We start from the raw sequence: 23500 nt of genomic DNA on the forward strand, positions 1-23500 counted from the left end.
AAGAATACAAACATGCCAGACATGGCCATGTATTTATAGTTAGCTTTCTGAGAGCAATCATGCTATGTATTTCCATGATTTTGTTTCATGCTTCAGCTTACCAAAAAATATTCAACTGTTAAGATTAATTAGAATAATTTGATTTAGAGTAAATATTTTTAAATTATTTGATTAATGGATGTTAGGCCTGGTCAGTTATGAGAGAAGATAGATTGTAACAATAATACAATCTCTTTCCTACAAAAACAATAGAACAAGCAAACTAAACACGAAGTTTTCATTAAAACAAATAATTAGTTTTTAATTAAATAAAACACAGAACTGCTCATGTATATCTAGTCATAAGAGATAGATGAGTTTTACTCAAAAAAAGAGAGCGAAACACATTCTCTCAGTCAGTGTTCCAATTTATTTACCAGCTTCTGATTTTTAAAGTAGTCCAATAAAACATAACAATCTATCAAAATCCAAATATATTTAATGTAAAATGTAACTTTATTTAAAATGAGGATTCTGAAAGCAATTTAAACAGGGGCTGTTCTTTGGCCTATAATCTATTCTTTATCCGGATTACAGCTCAGAATGTTTTTACTGCAATCTCTGCCAGAGCTCATCTTTTTATTGTGTACTTCCAAGCCCCCTTAATGTTTTAGAAAGGCCTTGACTAACTGAACTTTGATCTGATGTCTTCATTGAGGAAAGCTCCAGGTTGCCCATTTCAGATGCAAATCCTCACTGAGGCCCAATAGAGTTTAGTAAAGACAGCAAAAAAGAAGAAACAAGAAGTTTCCAGGATCCTCTTTGAGAATCCTGAGGCACATTGGTGTCCTTAATCCACCCTGCCGCATGGATTAAGGTAGGTGATAACCTCTCTTGATTCAAAAGAATGAGCACAGCGCCTACAAACTGGGTGGAGACCAGGATTTGGCTATAATAAAACACCATGCAATAAAAGCTCGGTCTATGTCAGAAGCCTCTGAATAGGCCTCAGTGTACTGCATTCCCAGGCTTAGCAGGGAAGCTTGCAAAAAGCCTACCTGAATCAAGTAAGCATGAATAATCTGCCTTAGCACGACGACCGTGGAGAGCGCGACGCAGAGACTTGCCATTCCTCTTAAGTTTGATCTGATAAATTTATTAGTGCATTGGAGGCTCGAGCCTGTTCTTTCCCAGATTCCTGTTTTGCACAAGGAGAAATACACTAAACTGTCAGTGAGCAGAGCGGGCTTTTATGCTACCGTCTGCTGTTAATGTTTCTAATTGCAATACTAATGTGCTAGAAATCTCAGATTTAGGATGAATCAAGGCAGAAAATTGATTTCATGCTGTGACAGTTTATATATTGCCCCAAGAACATAAGCAGTTCATTCAAAAAAAAAAAAAAAAAAAAAAAAAAGAAAAAAGGGAAAAAAAACCCTTCACACTGTCTTGCATTGCAAACTAGGCGACCCATATACTCAAAAGTTTAAATGAAATTAATCTCTAGTTCAAATGGAAGTAACAAACTGGCAAAGACACATGAAGCACAACAAGACCCGCTACTCTGACAGATTTCTTATAAAACATCTCTCTTTTTCTGATGTACAAGGTATATGCAATATGGAAAGAGAAACTGTAATACAAGAGTACAAATATAAATACCATGCCTAACAACAAAAGTGAGTTACCTACCTAGTCTGTATAAGGTCTAAGAAATGGGAAGGGAATATCTCAACTATTAATGAAAATCTCTTTATTACTCAGAAATAAAAACTACATTAGGCACCAAAAATGCCACAAAGACAGCTTTTGCTCAGCATTTTTCCTTCATATAAAGCCAGATATCAGACTGGAAAGTTTTCTGCTAACATGTTTAGAGTTCTAGTTAAAAGCAAAGCTATTTTTTCTCTTTCATACTTGAAACTATTTGATAGTTGTTTTTGAAAATGTACTAGTTTATTAGTTCAATCAGTTTGGAAAATATGCCTCGAAATTTTATTCATTTTTTTTTTCCACCAAAATAAAGTTAAAACAACAAATCGCAACTGAAGTTGTTAATTAAATGATAGTACTAAGTATATTAAACATCCAGGGTGCTGCGAGGCAACATCTGATTTTTCCTCAATGGAGTATATTCACCAATCAAATTAATTTAGCACAGAACCAAAATTTTATGATACCTGCATTACAAAATATTGAAAAATATGAATTTCAAACCTATTTTTCACTAATTAGATTATCCTGAAGAATTTTAGGTACAGACAGATAAGAATTAGTCTTTTACTTGCAAATTTTAATTAAGAAAATTAACATATATATAAAAAATATTGTACCTCAACTATACAGAATGATCAGCATCCATTTCAGAAAGCTACAATTATAACAAGGGGAACACCGCAAGAAAAATTGATCACTTTATTCTATCTTGCGTAATCAAATTTCAATAATCGAGGGCAAGTACATTATGTATTGTAGAGAAATATTATATTAGTGGACAAAGCGATTACTTCTATGAAGTTATAGAGGACAAGCGCACACCTAACTGGATTATATGTTTTTCTGTTCCGTTAGAACATCAAAACAGTATTTGTTAATGACGTGCAATTGTTTCCATATCACTGTATGAGGAATCCTGCTAGATTTAAAATCAGACAAATTTTGGGGATGGTTCAGAGTGGCACAACAAGCTCCACAATAATAAAATTGATGAGATTATATTATTACCCTGGAGGCTGTTTGATTTGGCATGTCACCATATATAAGTCTTTTCTGACACAACTATATAGCCATGTCTGTGCAATTTCACAGAAAACCAAACATGCCAAGCCTTGTAAGATCATTTTGTCACATTCCAATTATGTTTTTTAAGAATACAACTGAACTTACTAGGCAGTTATGACTACATCTAAACAAGAATTTATAAATGTAGGCTAAAATGTATAGACAAAACAAGTTTTTTGGTCTGGATACTGAAAGATGCTGTGATTTTATTGATTGTGCCACTGGTTTAAATAAGAAAGTCACCAGCCATGGGGGATGTTTTATTCACAAAACACTAACAACTGCAAATTTTGAAAGACTGACCACTGGGCTTATTTCTTATATTCTCCCTGCACAGTGATGAGCTTCTAGTGACAGTGAAGCTGATACAATCTCAAGTGCCTACTTTAGTTGTTATAAGCAGGTCAAGAGCTTGCTTGACACAGTACTTTCACTACAGAGAGCTAGTAAGTACTGTTGATTAAACCTTCTTAAGTAATTTGTCTACAATTGAATTTGGGCAAAGTTTCTAAGTGACCAAATTATTCCAACTTCCATAAAATCTGTCTCAATTTAACAACGGTCAGGGAAAAATCTCATGGCACTTTAATGCTTTTACTTTTAAATTATTATTGTCTGTAGTAAGTTTTACAGTTCCTGCAAACTCTCAAATTCCCTTTCTCTCTGTATCTCAAATAATCAAAAAACATAGCGGTATATGAAAATTTACCCTCAGGATGTAATCCTGTAACACCGTCCATTAGCAGTTCTGGTGTCCAGATTCTACTGAAAAGCGTTTGCTCTGCAAATTCATTTTGACTGCAAGAGGAAAAAAGTATGAAATGCCGCTTACCTCCATTTTTGGTAAATTTTGGTAGCGCCAAGCTATTTTCATAGCATCCTGAAACTCTTCAGACTTAACAGCTGTTGTTTCTTCTCTCAATTCATTTCTGTAGGTATCATCAAGCAAAGGGGCTGGAAGTTCCTACAGGTGGAAGGTGAAAGAAACTCAGCTATCTACGGTAGAAATGGCAGTTCAGATTTTTATCCCCCCCCCCAAAAGTTAGTTAATACAGTTATTTATCTTAATATAATGTACAGTTGTAAAATCTGTAACAAAACTTGATTAAAAGAACTGTTCTGAAAGACTGGCTCTTACTAATACTGAGCATGGGAAAAAAAGTTAATTATTATCAGAAAAATGAATTATACAAATATAAGAGAATGCAGAAGGGAAATACCACATCGTATACTTTACACAAGCAACACATCTTGAGCAGCATCCATATTCCTTTATTTTTTTAATCTTTCTTTAAATGTTTACCTAAACTCTTTCATTTCTGAGAATAGGTAAGTTCCCTCTGTAATGAATTTAAGCCTATCTGATAATAAGCTTGATTTCTCTGTTAGCTTCTGTAAATCTTTCAAAAGTATTCAACAGACCACAATAGCCTACAAACACAGGCTGAAAACAACTGTTACAGGATGGTTTGAATTTCTGTTCTGTGAATACGACATCGACTAACAACTGATACCTCATGAACACAAGCAAGGGACTAAAAGGAAGGGGTAAATATTTAATCCTGGAATTTTTATAAGTTTCTAATGCAACCATTTCTGGCTTTAAAACAAACAAACAAAAAGCATTGCAGAGAGGTAGATGGAATTGTTTCATGAGGACAGAACTGCAGCTTTGATTTAGACCTAGATGAGGAACAACGTTTGATTACAAACTTTCTGCTTTCTACTTTAGTCGCGTTGCTGAAAAAGTAAACGGCACTGGGTGGATATCAAGGGCAGTATTTGGAAGTTACACATTGGACTTCTACGCCAGCTAGAAGAATGAAGGGCAATCAAGTTTTCTAACCCAACTTTATCACCCACCTGTGAAAGGAACTCTCTATCTGCTTAAAATAGATCAAGACTTATTTGCAAACTAAGTTTTCATTAAGCAAAGACTCTTGAGAGAGAACTGAGATGTGGTCTCAAGGATTAAAAATACATAAAGCTGGCCAGTGTCTCTGTTACAAGCTATTAGGTGTTAAGCCATAAAAATAAACAAACAACCAAATAAATAAATATATTTTAAAACTTTAGAAGAAGAATCTCAATTGACATGCGGGATACACATGAACCACTGAACACAGGCAGAGTTGATACTGATCATAAACATCTAAATGACATTCATGGTTTTATGTAGGCAGACGTGTAGACAGACACATAGAGAAAAAAAACAACGAACATTTAAATTAATCCATTTTGGGTTTAGTATTAAACTAATTCTGTATTAAAGAGTACAGGACAGAAAACCTGCATATAGTAGAGTTCAATACGTAATCTTATGAACATCATGCTTTATTTTTGTTTCTTTAGTGTAAATTAGTATCTACAATTATTGACAAAATTGAGAACAAACATTCCTAATCTGAGGACAGTTGTTTCTATCTCTCTTTCAGTGACTGGTCAGTACACTCTCCAAGATAAAATGTAACAGAAGCTACAAAAACTTTAAGCAGTTACTTCAATAGAAGTTGCAGAAATAGGACAACTGTACCTATGTGTTTCAGCAGGTAAGCTGAAGATGCAAGCCACACCTTTGAGCAAATAAATTTATTTACTTTCTTTTTGCAAATGAAGCCTGGTAAAGGCTCTTGATGAGAATGGTTATGTACAGAGTTAAATTTTCAGATTTCTTACATCTTGTTTAAAAGATACACTTGTACACAATAAACCCCTATCACCATGGTTATAAAAAATAAGCTTCGTGGGTAGGAAAGCTACACAAATATTATAATTTTAAGGTAGTATTTACAGGTTTTGTTAAATGTACAGGTTTATAACAGATGTTTCAGTAAAAAAAAAAAAAAAAAAAAAATTACTTTTGTCAAAGTTTCTTTATATCTACCCAGAAAGAAAACCAGGAAACTTTTAAACGAAAAGCAAAGATTTTTTGACAGATAAAAGAAAATGAAAGCAGAACATTTCACTGAAAGGTTCTGAGAAAGTATAAATACAAACATGAGCTGACAAGCGCGCCAATGCATTTCACATATATACAGATACAAATTATTTCCATTTACTTCTAGGAGCATTATATAAAGGATTTTTCTAATAAAGAAAAAAGATGTTATTTTGAATTTCTAATTTTCTAACTCAGATGTCCACAAGAAAGAGTTAATTAATCTTATTTTCCAATTGAGGTGTTATTTTGAAAGCAAATTACTGAACAGTTAAACTATTATGCAGACTTAATTTCATAATACAGTTATTCATAGATGTAAGCTGGCTACGTTAAAAATGTCTTTCTTTTTCAGTGAAGAGTTGCTGATATGTGACCATCTCAAAATAACGCTCAGTTATAGTAACAAAAAAGAAAATCAACCTTAATTTAAAAAGTGAATTCTGTAATGGAATAATTCTGCAGGCCAAAACTTTTCCAGATATCTCTTCCTGACATTCACTAAGATCAACTGGTTCCCTGCAACTTTTGATAGTGGTGGGTAATCTTTGTTTTTCTGAAAACAGGTGCCAGCCACAGTTTGGAAGAGATCACGAAATACCGCTGAAGCTTTCTGTCAAACTCCCTGAGTTTGCCCCTGTTTCAGATCCCACCACAGATACAACCAGTTGCTCCCTCATCCTGCTCTGGTATCACTGGGCAGCTATCGCATCATCCGCAAAGCTGAAATCCTGAAAATGGTATATTTTACCATTCACCTTTATTGTAAGTAAAGACAAAACCAGCACCAATATTTTGTCTTAAAGCTATTTAATATTTTCCTTCTCTAGAATAACTGCAAATGCCTGTCACTTACACTATTGGTTCATTATTATGATATAATTATTGGCAAAGACAAATTTGAGAGAGGCAGACTTAGCTACATACATTTACTTTTATATAATCACACACAATGTATGTTTTACACAGAGACTGTATTCTATGCTAAAATAGAACAGTGCTCAAGACAACAAGGGGCAAGAGGTTCTCCAAGTCTTACTGATAAAGTACAAGCTATAATACTTAAATACCCTCATGTTACACTGAAAAAAGTTCCTGCCTTCCAGTCAAACAGAGAACAAAACCTTCTTACCTGGCACTGCATGGAAGGAGACATTACAAATACCAGCTGTTGACACCAGAGCAGCTCAGTCCAGAACAATCCGAGACAGACACTATCAGTGCAAGACAATTAGGCACTGTGGTGGGCCTTAACTGTTGCTAAGAATGAAGCAGATTAAGAGATCAAGGAAAAATGGTTTCACCTGAAGCTGATACACATTTTGGCTGCCAGAGATGAAAACCTGTCTAAGTATCCATCTGAAATCGCCTTTTTTTTTTTTTTTTTTGGCCAATATAGTTCACTTTTTATTTTATTATTTTTATTGTATTCTGACTCAATAAAAAAAACTTCTAACTTTATGAAATGATTCTTTAAACGTGACTAAATGCACACAAATAACATGAGAAAGCCCTGACTCGGTACCTGCCTTGTGCTGTTCCATCCCTTGCTGCCCACAGCAGGAACCAGGAGCACTTGGAGAACTCTCACACCAAGAACAACTTTTATTTCCTCAGTTGCTTTTCCCAAATGCATTTACCTAATAACTACCATCCCCAGCTGAAGAACATGTTTCTTAGATGTACCATGTGCTTCTCCCTACGCAAGAAACACGTTCACGCGATGCACTGAAATTTGAAATATTTCTGGGGCTATTAGGCCTCACGGCCATATAATTTTCAATCCCAACAAACCCTTTGCTCTAAAGCAAAGGTATCTTGAATCATATTCTTGGATCTGGTGGTTGTGGACTCCGTGGCCTCCTAGTAGACTTTGTACATAAGGCAACTGCAAGCTGGCAGAGGGAGTCTGCCTGTGGAGCTGACTGGTATTTTGAAGATCAATTGCTTGAGCTCCACCTGGTATATTGACTTGGTTAAACGCATTCCAAGATGTACCTAAGCACAAACAGGAAAAAAATTCCAATCCTATTCACAGTCTATGTGCAATTTGAACACATTTTAGATAAAGACTGATGAACAGAACTAACAAAGATTGTTTACCTCCAGATTTGCATCCTAGCTTTATCACTATTACCCCAGCTTCTGTTTACCCTTATTTCCCTCCCATTCACACTAAACTGTATGAAAGAGAAGCAAAACATGTGCTTGCTGTTTGAAGGGACGTCTATGTTGACTAGAAGCCAACACACATTCATTCATTAGCCTGGGAAAAGACTAAACAGAATAGCTAGGTGACTGCTAATGTTGTTTTTCCTTAGGATGTACTGATTCATATATCCCAGGCCATAATTTTCAAAAATTTTTGAACTGGATCTTTGTATAAACACACTTAGAAAAGGAGAGAGCTTGACATTGGTTAACAGGCTTGGGACTGATGAGAATTACAGACACAGAACGTAGTTCTATAAACCTGTTTTATGGGCAATATAAAAAATATTGAAATTGCAATGATCCAAACATTTCTTTTTATCTTCATCACCTCTTTTTATCTTCATGGTAACTAGAACCGAAATAAAAGGCTTTCCCCCTCTTCTGACACTGCAAATTAAACACTATTCTTTGTTTTAAGGAAAAAACTCATTAAACACCTGACCCTGCCTGAGTGATACAGAGCACCTAAGTGAGAAAAAGTCCCCAGTTGTCATAACACAGGTATATTCTCAAAGATAAAGGCTGGCTGGTTGGATATACACTTCAGTGCCACGAAAGGTTTCATTAGCATCCAAGAACTACAAAGCATTCACTACTTCTCGGATCGTTCTTAAATACAGAAAGCAAAATGAGAGAGTTCTGGAGAAGGTAAAGCAGAGCAGCACCCAAACCAGCCACACAGCACCGGCTGCTGCTGGCACAGCTGCGCCTAAACCGACATGAAAACTTTACCACAGAACACGTAGGGAGAGCACTGGAGGACGTGGTTTCCACATTTAAAGACGGCTGAGCTCGGGCTTTTCCTCAAAGTATCTGTGTGAGGGAGATTCAAGAGCACAACTCCCTTTCCCCAAAGTTCATTACAGACCGAGAAACAAAGACACTAGTTCCCAGCAGTCTTATTAAATCATTATGTGAGAACTGTACTTCTCTATCGTATATGAAAAGCACTTACATTTTGCAAAAATTATCAGGATTTTAAAAAGGATTTGGGATTGTGAGCCTATTTAGGATGAAATAAATTCATATTCTTAGAAAAAAAAATCAGAATTTCAGAAGAATACAGATTATTAAAATGTTCCAAAATTTCATCCAGAATGTGGAAATAAGACTGTTATTTAAACAAAAGACTAAGAAAAGGAGAGTTGATTTATCAGCCTGTAATATCTCTATCTAACCTATTTTGGCTTAAAAATATCTCAGCTCCCACATCATGTAGCTTTGAAGAGTTTTGGGCCTGACAATTTTGTGGCATCAGTGTGTCAACTCCTGAGAACTGTTACATTCTCCCAAGGCTAAAAAAAGACAAGTGTCTCATAAGGTACATAAAAAACAAAGCATGTAGCAGTGCATTAGTTAAAATAGCAAAAAAAAAAAGAAAATATACAGCATTTCTTGGGGTCAACTGAAATACAAGTCTTTGCTATGCATCATAAATCCACAAAAAGGCAGACAAGTGCTAAAGTTATTAAGTGCGGTTTGGTTGGGGCATTTGTGTCTGGAGTGAGATGTAGGAAGTTTGTTGCTATGTTTTAAAATAAAAAATAAGTTTGGAAAAATACGGTTTTCTGAAGCAGTAATACTGAATGACGATGCAATTAAAATAATTTTGTTTCCTACAAACCAAGCTTATGAAGGTTTTATTGTAAACATGAAGGAATTTATTTCATTCATAAATCTTTTATCTTTGCAATGAAACGATGTGCAAACCATATCTGTTGGCAATCCAGGTCTTTCTGTGTTGCGCCACATTGCCTTGCCTGCCTTGTTTTGGCAGATGCACGAAGCAAAATCAGATTCTAACAGTTTGACCTCTCTCCCTTCTTATGTTCTCTAGGGGATAATAAAATCCAAGATACAATCCCACAGCAGTTAATGAAGCTTAACCTCACACCCTCTTAATTACCAATGCATTACACCAACTATAGGCATCATACTCCTCTCTAAGCTATTTTACAATGCTAAAGAAGTACTACTGTGCTATTATTTAGCAACATAATCCAAGCTGTATGTGAAATCCCTCTTATATAAAATCCTTTGATCCTTACGGGTTTCAATAACTGTATAATTAATAGTACTTAAGAATTTAAAACATTATCTATTTGTGTATCAATAAATATGTTGTTCACATGGTTTTATGCAACTATTTTGCAATGCAATATCATCACAGCTATGGTCAAAGAAACGTGAAATAAAAAAATCTTAAAGGGAGTACAGTTCACTGTTGATCTCTAATTGCGATGATATTTAGATAGTTTAAACTCACATGAATTTAAGGCTCTTTTTCATTATGTTAATTTTTAGTATTTAGAGGACACCAGATGGTAAGTCAGGAAGGGTAAATATTTTCTTTTCACTAATGTATTATATAAATGTCAGTTTAAAGGGCCCCGCTCCCAAAAGGGGGGAGGATTCTATTTTGATTGTAAACACTTGTGAAGACAAGGTCTATTGTTAAAGAACACAAATGACTGGATACAGAATTTTTCTCCTTTCAGTGGCCCTTGTACAACAATTTATTTCCCTCTCCAGGTAATTCTACAGAAATTTTTCTCTGACATTCAAAAGGACCAAATGGATGTCAAACCAGGATAAACGAGAAATGTGTGAAGAGAAAAGGGAAGTAATATTCCTCTGCTTTACGAAATAAAAAAGGATAATTCAAAGTTCTCTAAGGGGTATTTTTTTTTAACCCACGAGAATATATTCTCTACTTCACATACACAGAAGTGAACCCTAGAGTCAAGTCACAGAACTCTTTGCTGTAACTTCCTCACACTACGGCTTCATTTCCCAACACTGAAATGAATGCATACGAGAAGATTAGATGAACTTTCTATTATTTTATCTTTTTTTCTGAGTCAGTTCGTGAATGCTTAAGTAAGTAAAAGATAAAGAAAACAAAAAAGAGAACTACATACTAAAAAAAAAGTAATGTGAAGTAACTAAATAAAAATGAGAGTGCCTTTGACCAAATTTCTGTAAGCTCTGCTGCAGTGTATAATGCAGCTGGCCTAACCAGATTTAATAATAACATTATTCATGAACACTTTAAGGGATGAATACTTTGAGCAATAGTTCTCTCATTGAGAAAATAAATTCTACAAAGTTATCAATCAAATTTGTAGAATAGTTATTTCTGAACACTGAAGCCTAAACACTTTTGGTTTTTAAACTACTACTTTTATGATACATTTAACAGGTTAAGTAAGATCTCTGTTTAGGAACAAACATAATTTCATAACTAAGATCATGAAAGAAAATATCCTAATAAACAGCTAAGATAGAAAAACTGAAATTTAAGCCAAACATTTATTTCCTTTGGTTCTAGAAAATCTTTTAGTAGATTGGTCTGAACTTTGGACAAAGACTAAGCTTTACACTTTAGAGAGTTCCCAGCGTGGGTACTGCTTAAAAGGATTTCATTCTTTTTAAACAGAAGTGATTATTTTTTTCCAGCGTCCTCTTTCACACCCATACGACCTCTCTGTTAAGTTTATAAGACAGTTTTGTAATGCAGAAAATCATATTACAATATAGTTAAAATATATGCATTTTAATACAGAAAAACGTAAAATAGATATTTCATTTACCTAACATGCAAGGAAGCAAAGAGATGAGCAAGAGCTATACACTAAAGAAATGAGATTTTTCAAAGGAACTTTCAAACTCCAAGACAGTTGCCAGGGTTTGCTTCAACCCTCGTCTTTGTGCCACAAGGCTCTCGCTTAACTTCAGAAAGATGTAAAAGGTAGTAGGAACACCCAATAGTGCTGTAACTGTGACTGGATTTTTGTGTATTAAGTGATAACACTTAACAGCATGCAGCAGCTGAACCAGTGTAATAAGCTCATGTATTTTGAAAATACAATTGGGAAAAAAAGAATAATAGGAATATAGCCCTGCTTGCATATATATATTTTACCTTTCAAGGTGTTATGCTTTTAATGTCTTTATGTAGCATCTAGAAATGTCAGATGACAGAAAAAAATACCTCTTGCATTCATACACAGCTTCCTTCACAACATCAGACAGCAAAGAGACAGGAAGGAGTTAGAACAGCACGCCTTGGAAATGGAAGCTCGGAAAGCCCTGGTCACCAGCCCGATCATTTCTTCCAGGTTTGCGTTCTTCTTTTTGACAAAACGTTTTGGAGTCATATGCATGAAGGAAAAATGTAAGCATCATGGTTGAATGTACTTTACTGGAATAAAAAAGTCCATGTGCACAGCTGTGCTTTCTTTCAACAGGTTGTTTGCATACATAGTAGGACAGCACTGAAGCTCAGTGGGTTGTTCATTGGTTGGTTGGTTGGTTTCTGTTTAATAACCCTGGAAATAAAATGTACGTTTTGCTAGATTTTTTTTCCATTCGTCTTTTTGGTGGGAAAACAGTAATTGTGTACTTTCCGTTCTTCAGGTCCAGTCAATACGACCAGCTTGTTGGAGGTAGAATTCTTTCGGTCTTTTCCAAATGACATACTTAAGCAAAATGTCATCTTTTAACATATACTTTTCACTTTTGTTTTAGAGATCTTTTCAGCTTGGTAGGAATTTTTAAAAAACTTGTTCCTGGAGGGTTTTTTTTAATCTTGTCCCTATTGATTTTTAACAAACCATTACAGTTCTCTACCTGCACCTCCCAGCTTGTCCACCTTTCCCTGTGGTTCCCTAGACCTTTCGCGTGGTTTCTCCGGATGGACTTGACTTGAGGATACGTCCAGCAAGCACGGCAAAGCTGCGTATGCGATACGTAGGCACACTAAGGGCCGTGCTACTGAAGAGAATCTTCTGTGTAGTTTCTCCAGAGAGCAAACTGTTTGCACATTGTTCATTTTCAAACCTGGAAGTACAATGACACCAGATGTACAAGGTGAATATTGCTTCGTGCCTTAGTATGGCGAGCCTCAAAGGACTCGATTGGGGGTAGCGCTCTGGGGAATGAATTTCCTTCTACGAAAGCTATCCTCTATAGCAGAGGTAGGAAAAGCATCCCCACCATAAGCAGCAAACTGATAGACTATGCCAAAGCTTTTTTCTTGAAGGACGTGCTCTTTACCCTCTTTTCTCATAAGAGAACCTTCAAAAGGCAAGCCCAACAGACTCCAGAAGTATCTTGTAATAAAATTCCAGCTTGAAAACAGAAATTCCATAAAAATGCAGTAATCTCACAAAGCGTTCTTCAACTTTTCCACAGGAGACGACCAGATGCAGCTCTAGGAAGCAGTTCCGGACCTTCCACTCTTCCACCTCAGGCTTCCAGGTTCCCAATAAAACGGTCATTGAGGTGACATTGGCCATGGTCCCACAGGGAATTTGCTGGGCTTCAGGGGACACTGGTTTTCTCTTTCCCAGCACGTGTAATGACCAGTAAGTCTTCCTCTTGAGACAAACTTTGCACAGGCTCCACAGGAACAGCGACTTCCCAGAGAGTGCTCTTTGTTGTCAAGAGGAGCTCATAAGTGGCAAATATAATCCATTTTTTTCTCATTAAAACTTGTGAGAATCAGTTCCCCTCCCAAATGCCTAGATAAAATAATTACTCAGGAAAAAAGGCAAAGAAATTATTCTATGGGCATTTATGCAGTTCTAAAATTTCGGTGCCAAATCTGAAGCAGAAAAAGTGAGAAATATAGAAATGCAGCCACCACAGATACAGATTTTTTTTTTTTTTTTTTTTTTTTAAGACTGGAAGCGTAACTTGGCACTACCAAGGAGAATGGGCACAAAGAAATAAGTTGTTATATAGTTACTGTATATTTATGGCTTCCAGAAGTCAGTTTGGTACCCAGCCTAACTTGCAGTAGATACAAGCCTGTTGTAATTTCGGCTATAGTGATGTTCTAGGAAATATTCAAACATTTTGCTTGCTGTTTCTTGCAAAAAGAGTAACAGTGTTTAAATTAAGATTTCCTCTGTAATAAATAAAACCATATACTCAAATTTGTATGTTCCATTCTCAAACACATCCACTCTAAGCAACTTCAAAATAGCTGGCTACTGCTGAAAAAAAAAAAAAAGGCTGAATTATAAAAAAAATATAGCCAGAAGACACAGTGAAGTTGAGGAAACAGATACGAGACAAAACCACGTATATTTTATTAGTTTCTCTTTGTTTATAAGCTTGAGCACATAACAGCCTTTCATAATTTGTAGTCTAAACCTAAAAAGGTATGGTACTGAAAATGGAATGTTAAGATATAAAGTTTCCTTCAGTCATTTTATTATCAGTTTTCCATGTACCAATGCATTCAGTTTTATTTTATGATCAATCACACAAGTATACCATATTATTTCTTATATTGTACATTATTCCCAGTACTTACACCCTTACTGTAAAAAGTTGCCTTTTGTTGAAGAATATAGATGGAACAGAAATGCTCTCAAATGTTTAAAATACTTTCTAAAAACAGCATGTATATAGTTCTGTAGGTTTTACCAGAGGTGTATAATTTTTCAGCATTACATCTTAATGCCAATTTCCTGAAGGAGCTTTGACTACAAAAGGCATGAATATGTTTTCAAAGGATGATGGATAAATTGGTGGGTGGTAATATAATATATCTTAGGCAGCTGATCAGGGCTTTTTATCCTCTGCTTGTCTTTTAGTTATACACAATTTCAAGATAATTATGGTCTATAAGAATGTCTTTTCCCCTTCCTACTACCAGCAATATTTGTCTTGGTTATAGGTTCAAGAAACTTCCAATCACATCATAAAATTAGAATAGGGCAATTATGGCATTTCAGCAGAGAACTGAATATATAAACAGACTGACCACACGATATGGACATAAGGCAGCTAAGGAACCGCCTTTATGTAAAATACCAGTTAATTAGAATACTAGCTATAGAATATACTGAGTCCATACCTGCATTTTATAAAACAAAAAAGAAACATGAAGTGTATAATTCGGGTTGGTATGTACCAAATTTATGTTGCCTTTCCAGTAAAGAATATGGTCCAATACTGAAAATACAACATTAGTCAATAGTCAGAAATGTTATATTAAAATCCTGACTTGGTGGAGACATCCAAATCCCTAACAGCTCATTGTTATGACAGGAGAGGACTTCTTGAAGCACCTGACAGTCTTCGCTTTTCAAAGTCAAGTGAGACAGTCACAGGGAAAACTCCACTTCTGTGATACGGAGATGCAACCGTGGCCAATGCCAGTCTTAGATCAACTTTTTCTAGGTGAGGCAATACTGTTTTCTAGGTAATATATATTGCCATTTCCAGAAGTGCCTAAGCTTTCCAAGTGTGAAAGTATGTAATTTTCTAGATTGATATCTAGCATATTACAGGGTTACTTCACTGAAGCAATTTCAAGACAGCAACACAGATCAGAGAAATCAACTCTACTGTGCCTTGTCTGTTAAGCAAAGGAAGTGTTGAATAGTCAAGGTAACAATAGAAAAGCACAGACAAGAGTACTGTTGGATACATAAACACACAAATGAAGGAAGAAAACAAGACAAAATCATATTTTTCTCAACCTTCCTGTAGAAATTTGTCCATCCATTTGTAATCTCTTATATTAACACCACTATGGAGTTACAACAGAGTAATGCAGTATTATTATCTAGTGTCTACGCCAGAAAAGTAAAAAAAAAAAAAACAACTTATTCCAAATCAGACAACAGAACTCAATAAGTCACATCAAACTAACCAGAAACTCAAACTGGCACAAGAAAGACAGATATACGTAACAATGTCTGTTGATTAATCTGCAATGGTATAAAGAACAGGATCTATGAAAGACACAACATGCTATTGATTCAAAGGTGAATGAGAGAAGAATAAAATGTTAGCTACTCTATTTTAAGAAATTTTAACGCAATGCAATAAAAATCTTCATTTGAATAATTTTATTTTGATGAAAAAACAACCACAATGATCGTGTATTGTACAGGCAGAGAGTCAATGACTTATCAGCTATCTAAACCAAAATATTATTAAAAAAATATAGCATGTTCTTATGTAATTCATACTTCACAAGGAAACTCTAACCTACTTGTTTAGGCTATATTCTAAACAACAATAACAAATGATACAAATTTCACTCCTAAATGAACACTCCATAAGTTCAAGACCATAAAAAAATTATTAGATTTTTCAGAACCACAATCTTATAATTTTATGAAGAACATACTTTTTCCTGAATACTGAAGATAATATTGAAGAGATAAGACATAGAATCTACCATCATTAGGTAGGAAAAAAGAAAAGTAATCATTTTGTCCAGAAATAGTCTCTGAAGACTCTTAAGGAAATAGCCAGACTTCACTTGATGCAGAAGTAATCAGTAAATTATATGTTGCTTTCAATATTAGAAAAAAGCAGCCTTAGACAGACATAAAATATTTAATGAAATTTTGTAAGATTAACCTCACAATTCAGCATTCCTTGCAGTGTTGATCAGGCTTTTTCCCTTAAATAATTTCCTTATAATGGAAACTATCAGTGTTTGATTAGGAGCTCACCGAAGTCTGAAAGGAACCTTTCTATAAGACCTGATGCAAAGCTGACCATGGCTCCTAGTAGAAAAAAAAAGTCAGAAAGAAAAGTACGTGTATAGGAAGTTGTAAAGATGTTAAATGATAGTCTTGTTTTCTATAGGAAACTACAACAAATATTGACAGACTGTACACTTTTTCCACCGCGATATATTGGAAGGACCTTAAACACCCTTCCCGACAGGCAGGTGGAAACTGTAAACAGCGGGCTTGACTCAAACCGTTCGACTACGCCAGCCAGTCTGTCCATAATCAAAATTAAGGATAAGGAGGTTCCTAGACTGATTTGGCCTTGGGAGGATCTTGCTCCATTGTCCATATACAGAGGTTAGTGAGCTAAATTTAATTCCCAAATCTGGATACTGTAAATACTCTTGCACTCCTCAACACACTCTTATGAATCACCAAGATGAAGTAATTTCTTACTACAAAATATATACATCTCAAAATGTACTTAAATGCATCAAGAGATTACAGCTTTTCTTGTCAAAAGCCATGAGTCTTCTTTACCTTTAAGATGTTGTCAGGATGCTCTTTAGCAGAAGCAACAAACAAGTCATGTCCACAGACAACTCCCTCTGCGAGAAAGTACTTGAACAACAAATTGGAATAAAGACCGTATGTATCTTCCTCTGTGAAAACAAGAATAGTTGGAATTTTTTCTTTTTTGTTAGATAAATCGCCCACCTGTATTGTCACAACACTATAAATGCCCCCTTTTGCTCTACCTCCTACAGTATATAATGTACAACAGAGATAACAGATAAAATATTGATCCAAAACTTTAAAAATAATGCTTCATAGTATTGTATTCCTAATTTTTCAAGCCAGAGAAATAAGAATCAAATACATGATTGAAAACAAGATATGGATGGGACATAGCAACAGTGCTATCTTCCTAACAAGGTCTGCCATCAGTATCAACTAAGATAACTGAAATCACAGTTTAATGGAAAGGGACTTTGTTCATTTGGGAGAACTGTGTTAATATTTATATTCTTATTGCTTAAAATATTGCTCAACTTGCTTAAAATATCTATTAATTGATGCTTTCCAAAATGTAATCGTATCTGGCATGCTAAAGCTATACAAAAGCATCATTTCTTATGGAGACATTCTTACATCAGCATTTCTTTCAAAACTGTAAGAACTACAAAAATAGGCAAAACAAACGGATATACTGAAAAAGACAATTTGCAATGCTGTTTTTGAAACCTATCCAGAGAAAAATCCCAAACACATTCAAAAGACACATGAACTTCAAATTTAAGAAACAGGACAATGATTGTTAACATTGTGAATACGAGCCTACTGAAATAAAAATACAAACTCCCATTGACTTCAGAAAGGCTAAAATTTCCTTCGGCTTCTTTGTTGCAAGTTACGTATCAGAAATTACCAGAACTAGAAAGTCTTAATGAGCTTCATGCAATTCAAACTCATCATAACCGAAAACTATGAGGGAAGTGAACGAGTAAATGACAATTAAAATTTGAACCATCTCTGATTTTATTTATTTTTAAGAAATATAACCAATCGCAATGTCAATGCTAGCAAAAAAACATTCCTAAGAGTATAATTACTCGATTAATTGCCCTGTAAAATTTTAGATCATGGAGCAATGTGTTTCTGACACTTATTTAGAAAGATATCTGAAATATTTTGTTTGGGAGAAAAGTAGATGCAACAATGTCTGGTTTCACTTTTTCATCTGTTAACCTGGCTACTGGAAGATAATACACGGGGATGCTGTGGCAGAAAAATACAGATAGGTTTGCTTTATACAGAAACAACAAGACTCTTAATCCATTCTTTCTGTGAATTGGAAACAATTTCCCCTCTACTATGAACCACATACGAAAATATTGAAAAAAAACCCACAAAACCCATAACAAAGGCTGAAAGTAAGGAAGTTGTCATTTATATCTAACTTGTAAAAAATACTAAAGAAGGAAACAAAAAAGAATACCACTTTGATATGTACCTGAATAGTATGTTTTGGAGCTTAAGAACCAAAAAGCACCAATGAAGTGGAGTGGGAGGAAAGGAAGAAAGGAACATTACAGAATTACAAACCGCAATTTCCTTGAAAGTATGTAGCTCTTAATTAAATATCGCATGCTTAAAAAGGCATTAATACTGTTACTGAAGAAGTGTTTCCCCAGTAACCCAGCTCCACGTATGAGACCAGGATGGATACAAGACTCAATTCAGATAAAACTGAAGTACCGCAGTTGCAGAAGCAAAAAGTAGAACTGACACTGTCTAAAGTTTCAAAGAAGTATTAGTCTTATTTTCTAAATAGAGTCTTTGGAGCCTGCTTAGATCTCAAACTGCTTCAACAAGAGGAAACAAAACCCATATGCAGAGTAATTCTCCCTTATAACTGGAGCCCAGGAACACATACAGCTCCTGCACCCTAAACATTGGCTCTCGAGTTATTTACGCTTCGGTTGCTTACTGCAATATAACTGGTAATATATTATTCACAGTATATTGACTTTCATCTGCTAATCTCCATCTATGAAGCTCTTAAATTAAGAAGCAAAGCCCCCTCGAAATCAAAGTGGCAGCATGATATCTACTTATTAATTATTTTTTTTAATTGTCAGAGCTACCTGAAAGAAGCCACCAAGCCTCCCATATGATCACGTCACTGCAGCAGATGTCAGTGGAGGGAGAGAATTTTCTAAGACCTCCCTCCCTTTGAACACAGGAGGAAAGGGAACACTAGTTGGGCACTCTGGAAGGATCCTCAGCTGTAACGTTTACTTCATCCTTGGTGAATCAAAAATCTCAATTTCTTAATTTTTAGCTACAGGTTAAAGTTTATCTTCTTCATTGTTTGAGGCACAGAAAACACTGCGTTGTATTGCATATGGACAGGGCTTAACTGACATTTAGTGGCGTATAAGCCAGTATCTCTGTTCAAGTATTTTTTCCGTTTGTGTCTCTGCATGCAACTGTACGGAGAGGCTTTCTGGATCATCATTTTTGATATTAATTATTCTTTAGACAGTAAACAACATGCTCAATTTTGAGCTAAATGTAGCATGGAAAGCCCATAAAGCATGGGCAAATATAAGAAACCATGAAGTGTATTGATGACTACTTAACTAAACTAAGGCTGTAGGGGTTAAGAATTTTTACTCGAATTTCATTTGAAATGCTGAAATGTTAAACTATAGAAGTGAAGCAACAGAGAACAGGGATATAAACCCTTTTACTGACCTACCCAAGATTATGATTAATTTGTTGAGAGAGAGACTTATTTGTAATATAATAGGACCAAAGAGGTTCTGACACTGCTATACCCTTCCAAAACATATTTTGCAAAACAATACGGAATTTTCAATTTAGCAAATTAAAAACATTTATATTCAGCGTAAGGACACATCATTTTAGCATTAGTCTTTCCTTTAGTCTTTATACATTGATCTTCATAAGAGTAAACTTACAGTAAAAATAGGAAATGAACTATTGGAGAGTGATCTAAATATAAAATACCTCATAGTCTGCTACAGTACTCTAAGGATTAAATGTGTCTCAGAAAGCCTTTACAAACAGTGTATCTTGAATTGTTAAAGCCAATGCATCTGTAAGAAACCCTCAGTTCTTCAATTTGTCACATAGAGGATGGCTTTTTATTGATTCATTTCTAGGTCACTAAACTTTTGTGGTATTGAAAAGATCTAAAGTGCACACATATGGGGCTTTTCTGATAGCATCCATTGTACCCTGGCTTCAATAGTTATGTTACTATTCAAAACCATAGGAGTACAGCTTTCTTCTTGTAAATAAACAAACAAATCATTTAGTACAGGTACTTCAGTAGCTCACTGATTACTTTCCTAGATAAATTGAATTAAATACTTCGAAGGATATTTGTTTTCTGATAATGCTTGGACTTACTATTTTGATGGCCAGGATAAATTCTCAACTGTTATATTTATTTTTCCAAATTACACCCACATCCAAAAGAACTACCTCCATTCTGTGTGTGTAGGAACTAACGCTTAAGTGCATTTTAGTCAGCCAAGATACTTAAGACAAGCCAAGCCTGGCCCAAATCTTTATTCTTAGCCTCCATACTAAAGAGCTGTCCTGTCAGCAGCCTTCATTGTGAACTTTACTTCTAGTGATTATAATAAGGCACATAAATAAGACTCTTGCAGCTGTAGACTCTTTTCTGGGTCCAGTCACTGCAAGTCACCCAACAGTCCACAGCTTTCTCTGATTCTTTTGGAACAAAGAGCGTTCTACAGCTAAGCAGCAGGTGAGTAACTAGTGAAGCATAAAACTACACAAGAGATTATTTACTGAGAAGTTATGCATATTGTCTCCAGGACAAAAGCTCTTCTGATCCTACAGATAAGGATGTAAATAAAATAGTTTATTGTGATCATTATTATCCACTGGTTTCTTTCCACAACGGCGTGTCTTCATGGCGAAAATGGTTGTGAGAAAAAGCAGTATTGTTGGTATCAGTGCAATGAATTCCAACATATAACCATGTTGAAAAATAAGGATAAAGACCAATTTATGGCTCTTTTCACCCCTAAACTGTATACTGACCACATGGGCTACTGAACACAGAAGAGACATTCTCAACACCTTTGTGCATGGACTGTCCATAGCTACTACTCAGACAAACCAGTGGGCCATGGAGTCAGATATGAAATTTTAAGGCACTGGAGTTTAGGTAGAGCACACATGGCAAAGATAGCAGGTATGAGTGAGGCACCGTCAATATATTTTATACAAAAATCAGAGACAAAAATCTCATCTAATTATGGAAATAGATATGTAAATGTGTGGCCTTAAGAAAAAATCTCTAGGCATAACTGCTCCTCCTGCACAGAGGTTTTCCTGCTCCAAGAGAGGGATGGAGAATAAGCACTATAACCTGAAAAGGAACAAAAGGTCTGGAACAAAATCCACCATTTGGTAACAAATATGTATAGATCATATTTATAATACACATCAGTAAATTAAATAGTATGAAGGTCTTTGAAAAAATCCAGAGATAATTTGTAGTGTACTTGCCTAAAATTATGAGAGTTATAAAAGGAAAAAACAAGACCGCAACAATGTAATGTACAGAAAGCTTTTTTTTTCTTCTATACAAAGTCTAGACAGGTTGCCCTAAAGCTGCCAAAAGCCTGTCAGAGTCTATCAGTATTGATCACTTTTTCACCAGATAGTTCTACAGGATGGTACTGTGACCTAAGGTGTGTCTTTCTGTAGCTATGAAACATCTCTCTGAATTGCTGCAGGTTATAAGATGCGATTGTTTTAATAATCTGAAATTCCATTTAAAAGATACTTTACTAATGTCCACATTTACTAAGCTTGAGGGTATATACTCTGTGTCACTTGCATTTAATTAGCACATGCCAAAACGGAGTTGTCAAACACATAAGTTGCAATATACTTCAGCAAGGTGAATTCTGGTAACTTGTATTTTGTAGAATTATATTTAGCAAATCACTGTTTTCTACCTCTCTGGAGATTATCTTTTTCAACTTTAAAAAGATAGTAAATTTAATTACATTGACAAGTGAAGAGAGCTCTTACCAGTCAAGTTAAATTCCATGTCTAGTAAAAATAATAGTAGCTAATTAAAGTAGCTGAAACTGCTTCAAGGCTTAGAATGTACAAGTATAGACCTGCTTTTAACTAGACAACTTTAACTTTTAATACTTGACCTCAGCTACCAACAAAAACTCTCCTACTGATAATCTTCAAAACATTTAGCTGTCACTGACCTTGTCAAATCTAGAGCATCCTAAAGGTATGTAAGAATTGGTTCTTACAGGTACCCAAGACAGACCTATTTGTGCACCCTGTAACTCACTATGCAGAATGTGTTATATAAACAAGGCTTATATTTAAAAAACAAAATCAGATCCTCCCAGAAGCTCTTCTGAGGCTGGCAAAACAGACCTCCATTGGAGAGGGGAGTGGGGAAAGGAGCGTGTCTAATCCACAACTATACAATTGGCTTGTTTTGATAAGGGAGACTCCTCCAGAAAGCAAATCTTCTGGAGCAGTTCAAGAAACTACGAACAAGAGGTCTCACATTCATATCGAACAAACTGTTTTGATAGTGTTCAAATTTCATTCCACGCAGAGTCAGAATGCTTGTTTTACCACTTCTTATAAACCCACTAGAGTAATATATTTTGAAATTAAAGTACTAGTTAAAATCCAAAATATTCTTGCTGTATGAATAGAACCCAGGATGTTTCCAGTTCCTCTAGTAGCCAGGATCTTGCAGGAAACTACCATGTGCCTCAGCTCTCTAATTCTCATATAAATAAAACACTGTCAATAGATTATAGAATTAAGTCAAACTGAAAATCATGACACTCTTTATTATGAATTAAATTTTAAAAAATTGTGCACTTACATCGCAAACAATATTTTACAGTCTTATCAAGTAACCTGTGCCATTACTACATCTGCAGAACACAACAGTTAAAATAAATATTTTAATACCCTGAATCTACTATTATTTGGTTAAATTAACCAAGATAATGTGTCAAATAATGAAGATGAGCATTTAATTCGCAAAGAGAGCTAAGCTAAAAGTAACGCCATTTATTTTGCCTTAGAGAATGTTGAAGGAAAGGGGAAGAATTTAACCTTTTTATAACACTCGGAATACAATGCAGGAAGATCTTCCTAGGAGGTTCATCACTGACAGCTTCAATCCTGTATAATATCAAGCTTGCCTATACTAATCTCATGACAGAATTTCTTGGTATACTGACAGGATATTCAAACAATGTAGTTACGATTCTACCTGCACCAACTTCAAAAATTTGCCTAAAAATTTTTAGACTAATGAGTCATGAATAAATACAGTTCTTACTTGAAGACCTTTTTGTATATAATTATATGTTTCAAAAGAATATACAGTTAAGTTTTATTTGGGAAAAAAATTAGCTTTCAAATCTAAAAGAAGGATTCTCCTTTGTGTTTCTGTGAAGCTAAATTTAATATCAGATCACAAATAAAGAGCCAATATAGGAGATAAGCAAATTAAAACCCACCACTGAATATT

The 23500-nt window shown here is 35.1% G+C and overlaps 1 protein-coding gene across 1 annotated transcript in view; it reads right to left on the reverse strand.

The window, feature by feature from the left end:
• The window catches only part of ELP4 (elongator acetyltransferase complex subunit 4), a 142199-nt gene that overhangs the window by 108703 nt on the left and 9996 nt on the right, over positions 1 to 23500 (reverse strand). Inside the window, exons 3-4 of the mRNA XM_065636390.1 lie at positions 16942 to 17063; positions 3593 to 3724 (exon numbers count right to left, since the gene is read on the reverse strand). Of these exons, the coding sequence (XP_065492462.1) occupies positions 3593 to 3724; positions 16942 to 17063 (254 nt within the window). The remainder of the gene's footprint in view (positions 1 to 3592; positions 3725 to 16941; positions 17064 to 23500) is intronic.

This window comes from Caloenas nicobarica, chromosome 5, assembly GCF_036013445.1.
Source record: "Caloenas nicobarica isolate bCalNic1 chromosome 5, bCalNic1.hap1, whole genome shotgun sequence".
NCBI lineage: Eukaryota > Metazoa > Chordata > Aves > Columbiformes > Columbidae > Caloenas > Caloenas nicobarica.